General features: G+C 42.7%; 1 protein-coding gene and 1 non-coding gene across 2 annotated transcripts; both read left to right on the top strand.

Moving 5' to 3' along the window:
- Positions 1-3588: 3588 nt before the first annotated feature.
- On the top strand, positions 3589-6659 carry LOC127027905 (60S ribosomal protein L37). Its single transcript, XM_050913767.1, has 4 exons — positions 3589-3623; positions 4420-4555; positions 4843-4927; positions 6257-6659. Exons 1-4 carry the CDS (start codon positions 3621-3623, stop codon positions 6324-6326), a joined length of 294 nt encoding a protein of 97 aa, XP_050769724.1. The 5' UTR covers positions 3589-3620; the 3' UTR covers positions 6327-6659.
- On the top strand, positions 6075-6155 carry LOC127027908 (small nucleolar RNA SNORD72). The gene has a single exon (XR_007767854.1). It is a non-coding gene; the product is annotated as a small nucleolar RNA SNORD72 (small nucleolar RNA).
- Positions 6660-8645: the final 1986 nt, after the last annotated feature.

Here is an 8645-nt window from a genome sequence, read left to right as displayed (position 1 = left end):
GCAAATCAAGATGATATCCAGAAACAAAGGCATCCAAACTGACCCTCATGAAAATTTTTGCCCTTGAATTCCTCAGTTCTCCTGCAGCCTTCCTGAGACATTGTTACCTAGGTCGAAGTGTTCAATATCCAAGAGGACCTAAAAGCATTCCTTTGATCTAAGAGATCACATTTAGAAATAAAGACTTCAGCTTGTCTGCATCTCTGAAGATAATTGGTATCAAGCACCAACTAGTTTCTAGCATATATCAAGCTTGAATCTTCACCATTCCTACCCTTGTAGTCATCCTCACTTGCACAAAGGGCGTTCCACATGTGCACAAATATATGATGACATTAGACAGAAATTGCTTGGATATCAGTCTTGCATTTGCCACACACAAGTCCTTTCAGCAGTGTTCAAGTTTCATAGAACCAATACAACTACTCTATTTTGGAGCAAATCCCACCATAGTCACATCAGGGACTGTATGGCTGTACTGCACCCTGGCGATGGTGCTACGTAGTATGACACCAAACCTATGCAAAACAAATGCCACTGAGGTTATTTGGTGCTCATACCCACCTTCCTCTGTATTGCCTAGCCAGCCCTGGTTTTGGTCTCCCTGTCCCTGAGCTGGACTTATCTGTAAGGCTGCTCTGCTTTAGTTGTGGGGAGGGACTGGAAGTGGGCGATTCTCTTCTTCCCCATAAAAGTGCCAGGGCAGAGCAAGGAGGTCAGGAAGGTCTATGGGCCTTGGGTGGGACCAGCTTGAGGCAGAGGGGCTTGTACCCCAGAGGGATGGAAGAAAAAAAACGGATGGGCATGTCCAGCGTTGCATTTTGCTTCAGTTTTTCAACCCCAACCAGATCGGAGGGGCTGCAGAACATGGTGTTAGGGGATACAGAAAGGCACCCACCTCCACAGTATTCAATAAACCCTGATCTAGATGCTTAATAGGATCACAGTGTTTGCTGGCACAACAAAGAGTTTCTCCCATCACTGGACCTGGCTGGACCAAAAGTGCTGTGCGGAAGCTGCAATGGGACACAGGCTGCAGTGACAGACTGCTGTTTCCTACATCGAAAAGACAGTCCTGAAATCCAGATGTGTCACCTTCTAAATCATTTGGACTACTTCCTATGCATCGAAGCAGAAGGGTGAATTAGCCAGTGCTGAATTTAGGCTGGTGCCATTCAGCAGCTGCCAGTACATGAGTCTGTGGGTTTTGAGGAGGCTGGAGTTCACTATTGGCAGTGAACTCTGTCCTCACCCGTGACCTGCACGGGGGCTAAGAGCTTCTGGGATTGTACTGGATCAGCCACAGCTCTGCCCATTCCCTACCCTAGAAGTATCCAGTGCTCCTGAATACTAAAGACGATTGCATGATGATATAAAAAAAAAAAAAAATCTTTCTTTCCTAACAGGTTTGAAGACATGTAAATGAACAAGATTATTTTTATCCCACAAAGGACAAGAATAATTCCTCTGGCAGCATATCCTTGCAGGCAGCCAAACCAACATACTTCCTTTGGAGGCTGTTGTCATGGCATCTGTCCAATGTCTTCACAGCATCTTCCAGATTTCTGAGATCTAACGAGAAAGAAAGAGGAAAGGAGGCACTAGTTAAAAGACACACGGCAAGGTTGCTGGGAGAAATATGACCCAGTCCAGCCTGTAGGATGTATTCATACTTTGAATTAATTGGGATTTTTTTTCTGTATGGCATTTCATCCATAGGACACTGAGTTTTCTCTTGATTTTTGGCAAGGAAGACAGAATTGCTATAAAAATATTTTCATTAAGTCAGTCAGGGCAAAATTAATTTTACCTAACTTCAGCCATCTATGCGCCTAGCCTAAGGGGGCTGTCTAGGCTCCTGTTAGAATTAATGGAAGGAGAAGGGTTCCTCCCAAGGATGGTTTATCCAGCCTACTTTAGACACCTAATTTAAGATGGGATGATTTACCCTTTGGAACCATTTATCTCTCTCCTTTAACTACAGCGGACCATGGATGGACTAAATGCCTGGATTTTCAGATGAGGCAAAATGACTATGAGCAAAGACCTCTGCCTCAGGTGTTATTCCAGGGATAGAAATTGCCAATCAAAATGAAAGAGCTGAGTGAACAGCCTGGGCCACACATTTGTGCGTCTGAAAGCAATGCAGCTAAAGTCAAAATGGCTTTTTGCCCCATCCCTCAACCTTAGCAGAGGTCAAAAGCCTCCCAGCACATAAATTAGTGCCAAAGGAATTCAGTGAGAGGCCATGCTCAGGAAACAAGTGAGGATAAATTAATATTGAGACAACCGTACAAGGCTGGTTTGTCCAGGAGTGAAAATGCAGCAGTTGGACACGGCTTAATTGCTTTGGGGATTGTGCCATGGGATGATGCCTTTTTCTGGACAACGAGCTCCATGTTACAGGGGTTCAACTGTCCACACGTTCATTGTGGGAGGGTTCCTCACAGTTTGCTGGCTTGTGGCAGGCCCAGACAGCTGCATTTTGGAATAACTGCATTTTTAGTCAGCTTCAGTAAACCAGAAGCAGAAGGAATGAGATCTAGCCTGCCAGATAAATACATACTTTTATCAAGAGCTGTTAGACAAGGTTATATAATTCTACAATCAAGGTTAAATAAATTGGTTTTATCATCAATTTCTGACTTTGTTTGAGACAAGTAGGTGTTGAACTGGTGATAAGATAAACATAAATTTCTTCAAGTTCTCTCTATTCATGTTATTTCCCCAAAATTAACTCTTCTAAGATAAAATTGCCTATAGATTGTGAGTCTACTGAAGATGCGTGGTAGGCTGGCATGTGAGAATTTAAATGGTGCATCTGAATAAAAAACGATTTTGCATTAATGATGTCCATTGCGATGCTTTAGACTGCAGGCAGACTGTCACATGGTGTGTGGGGGCTAGGGGGGGACATGGACAAGCAGAGCATGCAGTAGGGGCTGCCTATTTTTTAAGGCAGTTCACTTTGAAAGTATGTATTACAGCCAAGAATACCCTGTCCCTGAATTTCAGTCATGAAAATAGTTTTCTCTGAACATGGAAATAGGGCCAGGACTTGATTCTGCAGCCTGAAGTGGAGCTGTAGGTACCTGTGAATAGCAGCATGGGCACTATTGCAGAGAAGACACATTAGAGTTAAAAATTATGTGCCAGTAAGGCAATTTAGGTGTGTGAAATATTTTCTTGACCAGGTAGAGACATATTTACACAGATACCTCTTAGTCATTATTTCCAGGACCAGTTGCACCATGGCCTAGGACACATTGCGACACCCTAATAAGCACCAGTTTTGGGGTGGTGTCACCGGGGACAACCAAGCTTTTGGGGCCCGGGCCCCCAAGGGTCTCACTCAGGACACCAGGGCTTTCGGGGACCCAGGTCTGTCCCAGCAGGGCGGGCCTGGCGGGAAGGGGCCACCACATGGAGGGGACTCCTGAGCACAATCTGGGGCGAGGCCAAGCCAAGGAGAGCACTCGCTCTCTACCGCTCCGGGCCACCGGACCAGACCCCTCCGCTGCACCCAACCAGAAACTCCCGGCGCGCACCCGGAAGCGCTTGCCGGGCTATAGCGGAAGTGGGGTGGGGCCTGGCCTCTTTGGTGCTGATGCCCGGAGAAGATGGTGAGCGCTGGGGCCCGGGTGTGGGGTATCGGCCACCATCTGCCGCCGCGCTGGTCCCTGCGGGGTCGCGGGCCTCGTCTGGGACGCGAGGCGGCCCTGCGCTCTGCTATGGCCGGGCTCGGCGGCGAGACGGCGCTGCGGGGAGGCCGCTGCGGGGCCGGGGCCTGAGCCTGAGGGCCCGGCGGTGGGCGCCGCTCCTGGCCCGGGTGGGGGCGCGGGGCGTCTCGTCCTGGGTGGGGAGGCCGTGGTGGGGTATGGGGTCGTGCTGCCGCGGGTCTCCTTCGGGGTCTCCTTCGGGGTCTCCTTCGGGGTCTCCTTCGGGGTCTCCTCCGTGCTTGCTGCGGGCCTGGCCGGGCTGACGCTGCCCCCGGGGATGAGGCAGCCTTTCAGATAACGTAGCAAGAGGGGGTTTGGTCACCAAAGCCTCTTGCGGTGAGCGTACGGCTGATCTGTGTGAAATAAATACCTTTCCTCAGGAAAAAGCAGTTTACTGTTTATTACTGATGGATTTGGGGGAGATGAGAAGGGAGTTGGAGATAACCACTCGGTGGCTTCGTTTTATTTCAGTACTGGGTGGGGGGGTTGGAATGGCGAAGAGAGGTGTAAGGAACCGATTTCTAAAAATGGAGGATACCTATAGGCAAAACTGAGTTGGTGTTTCAGAGTTCAGTGTGCCTCTGACATGTTTATTGGACTTTGTGAATTTGCACGTGTTTTTTAGAGGAGCTTATGCTTTGAGTTACGTGACTTGAGTGCTAGTGATATTTACAATGCAATGTCTTGAAATGTTTTTCAGACGAAGGGTACATCGTCATTTGGTAAGCGACGAAATAAGACTCACACCTTGTGTCGTCGATGTGGGTCCAAGGCATACCATCTGCAGAAATCTACCTGTGGGAAATGTGGTTACCCTGCGAAGCGTAAGAGAAAGTGTAAGTAACAGACTTGAGTTTAAAAACTTGTGTTTCTTTGTCGTCTTCAATAGTCTGGCTTTTTTCCAACCAAGAAAGAATACTGTGTCATCTTGAAGTGTTCGGAGCTTTTTTTGAAATTAACACTGATTTAACTATTTCAGCTAACATGCAGTATTACTGCATAGAAATTGACTTATAATTTTTTTTTGCTTTTGCTTCTGTTAGATTGAATAGTTGTGCTATTCAAATGTACTGTGCAACTAATTATTTGGTGCAGATGAGTAACAGTAACTTCTGTGTTCTAGATAATTGGAGTGCAAAGGCTAAAAGACGTAACACCACTGGTACTGGTCGCATGAGGCACCTGAAAAGGGTCTACCGTCGATTCAGGTATGACATTACAAACTAGTGTAATGTGAAATCTTGCATGGATTTCACTGAATTATAAAATCTGTCATTCAAAGTTAACACTCTTATTTAGTACACTTAATGTGGTATGGTCTTTCTTTTTAAATGTATTGTGGAAATAAATGATGCCTTATATCTTCAAAGGAATATGCTGCCAATTATAAAAAGCTCACTTGTTAATACATAGGATGTATAGCAAGCTGATGTTTCTGTTAAGTGTAGATAGTACAGAACACAGAGGGTATTGTAATAAAATGCCCACATTTGAAAAGGTATGCTTTGTGTAGCATTGCCTCTATTTGTGAGTCAGTGAAATCGCTGATTGCACTGAAGTGTGGGGTTTTGTAAGAGACGATTCTTGAAATGCATTCCAATCCCCTCTTGCCCACAAAAAAAGTTCAGGATTGAAATACTTCAGTAGTCACTCTCTAATTTGGAGTTCAGTTAGCAGTAACTAACTGTAACATCAGATTCTGAGTTACAGATTTCTAAAATGTGTTATAAAGCTTTGAGTTGTACTTATGAGGTACTGTACTGTTAAACTCATTAAGAATTTCTTTTGTATGACCTCCATGTTCTAAAACGGAGTTCTGTAACTTCTGGCCTAATACACCAGAAAGCTGGATGAAAAATACCAAGTAATCCAAGAGTCTTTTCCTAAAAATGTAGATTGGATTTAATAGTGAATAGTAGGAGTCCTGGACCTAGGTGTAGTTGAGGGATCCATTCATCTGGGGTTTTTTTGGTGAGCTCGGTCTTTCCCAGCAGCAGCCAGAAAATACCTTACGATGTGCAACTGCAGCCTGATTTCCACCGGGTGTTGCTGAAGTAGAAATGTCATATCCAAAAGCAAGTTTGGGGCTGACTCTTCTTTTGTCATGCCTGTCTTAATCTCTGGTTGGAGACATAGAGGATTTCTATAAGAAATTGACTTGTACTTCAGTACTAACAAATGTGAAATCTTTTGCTGAGTTGCTTAGTAGGAACATAAAGTAAGGAGTGCCTTCAGTGGGTGTGCTGTATCTGAATCAGTCTTGCAGTGTTTACTCAGTTACTGAAATCTTCCTGTTTGAAGAAGTCAAATTTACTTCAGCAGAAGAGAGAGAAAACAATACTGCTTATTCCAAACAGCTTATCAATGATATTTCTTATTAAAAATGTCTGAACATATGAACTCCATAGTGATTTCAGTGCATTACTGAGAGAAGCTGAAAAAAGCTGGTGAACTTGATCTAAAACATTACTTGTTAGAAAAAAACCTGGAGCAGAAATCACCCTTTCAAAAAGTGGTAACCATATTTCTACTTGTAGGAATGGATTCCGTGAGGGAACCACACCAAAGCCCAAGAGAGCAGCTGTTGCAGCCTCCAGTTCATCGTAAAGACTCATCTATTTGTTAAAATAAATGGTCTTATCCAGAAAATGTCACCTTTTATACATGTTTTACTTCAGTGAAATATGGGATTCCTGAAAATACATATATTTACACACAAATTCTTGATGGTATGCACTGAAGCAATTCATTAAAAATAATCCTTTAATTGACTTTTCATTTGATAGTACCTCCACCTTGAAAAGGACCATTATCTCTGTGCTGAACTTAAAAAGAGGCTTGTATGTGTTACTCAAAAGAACTCACCTGCAAGAGAAATGGAATATCAGCACTGGACTGAGTTTCATTGTGCCCTAGCATGGAAAGTCAGAATTTATCTCAAAGATAGTAACTTGAATAATGGCTCTAAGTGCTGTTCTGGGAGGGAATAGTTTAAGAGGGATTCCCAGTCTTAGCCATTGTTCACTGTTCTGTGGCTCTGTAAGGCCTGCAAAAGTATTGCCTGTTCAGTGGGTCATTGCTTCTTGGGTAAAAAGAAACTCCCAAGTCTGGAGCACACATACTGCCAGACATGAAGGGATCTGCTGTAGTTGAGACAGAAGTTACCCAAATGGTCTGGGAAGGTCAGTGTGGAAAGTTGACACACAAATAGATCAGAGTTAATTATGCTGGGTGTAAACAACAAATGGTAGGTAGTATGATACAGAAGTCAGTGACTTGGGGGTACATTTGAATTATGGATTGATGCCTGATGAATTTGTACCCTACATGGTGTGTTACTAGGTCACTCAGCTGGCTCTCAAACTCAGCTTTAAAAAAAGTGATCATAAGATGCTGTTATGAAAGTTTTGGGAATTTAGAAGATAGTAATAACTGCAAGGGTTTAGAAGATTTTCAGATGCCTTGAAGAGAAAATACTTTTAAAAAAAACCCACCAAAAACTTCTGATACTTTAAGCTTCTGAGGCTGATCTATGATTTCTTTGGTTTCATCATGAATTTCCAGAAGTAACATACTGCTTTGTCAGTATTGAAGGATCAGCAGTCAACAAATGTATCAGTTTGTGCAAATCACTGAAGAAATTTTCAGCCAGGTTTGAAATTGGAGTGTGCTTGACTGCACTCTCTTATATTTTAAATGAAGTATAGTTAATGCTTTTGGATAATTGAGTGTATCTACTTAGGCTGTTTCTAAACAAAAAGAGAAATCTTGCCCTGCTGTTCTCTTAGCATGTAACAAATATACTGTACTCACTCTGCTTTCAATTGGTCCTCCTGAGAGTCTGAAAGTAAGTGGTGTTGAAGCTGTAAAATTAAAAATACATTTTGCACATATTACACATCTATGTATTCACAGAGCTCAGGAGTGCATCTAAAATGTGTTTTTTGATGATATACTGGGAAACAAATGTAGGAGGAAGTAATCATAAATGTCTTTTTGTTACTCTCAGAGTGAGAATAACCCCTCAGAGCATCTTAAAACAGGTCACCAAGGCACTAAGGGCTTGTTGAACAATGGTACAGTTGGACAGTGGTACGGCAGGTATTCTGACTATGGGTGGGAATGAAAGCCTTTGCTTTGCAAAGTCATATGATGTTCTTTGTATAATGTGGGATTTTTGTTTTGAGTGGTCTGTTACGCTGACTCGCAAACATGATATAATACTGCAAAGGCAAGTGCTTAGCTGTTTGCTGCTGCTACCTGTTAGCTCCTCAGCATGAATTATATTATGCTGTACCATGCTCCTGAAAAATGAGCATTTGTATAATATGCAACATATCGAGGTAATAGCAATTGAAACTTGCAATGGCTTGCAGTAACTTTGAAAACTTACAAACTTCATTTCAGGGGGAATTTTACCTACAGCAAGAATGAATTTTATGTACAAGCAGTTTGACAGCTGCTGCATTTTCAACTGTTTTAAAATTCTTAGTGAGGGGCAGGAAATCATTTAATTTGGGTTATGTTAAACCTATTCAGAAGAGCTCAGGTAGCTCACCATTACATGTCAGTCATAGTTGGACTAAAAGCTTTACTGGATATAGATTCTGAAGCACTTCAGTTCTTTGTAGTGTTTTCTTAAATGTTGAAAGCTAGACTGCCTCGATGGTTTTTCAGTATATAAATAATCTTTTGAGATTTTGTTATAATAATCTTAACTTGAGGGTTATCAGTTAGAATTGAACCTCTGCATAGTGTTCGCTGGTAGTTTAGATCAGCTCCTTTATGTATAGAACTATTACCATACACGGTCTGTAATATGTTTGATTTTTGCATCCTTCAGACTGATACATATGACACAGTTAATCCAAGAGATCATTAGATGGTACAGTCTAAATTACATCAGAAATTATTACATTTCATATT

Source organism: Gymnogyps californianus, unplaced genomic scaffold, assembly GCF_018139145.2.
Source record: "Gymnogyps californianus isolate 813 unplaced genomic scaffold, ASM1813914v2 HiC_scaffold_104, whole genome shotgun sequence".
Taxonomy (NCBI): Eukaryota; Metazoa; Chordata; class Aves; order Accipitriformes; family Cathartidae; genus Gymnogyps; species Gymnogyps californianus.
This window is presented reverse-complemented; position numbering and strand designations above follow the sequence as displayed.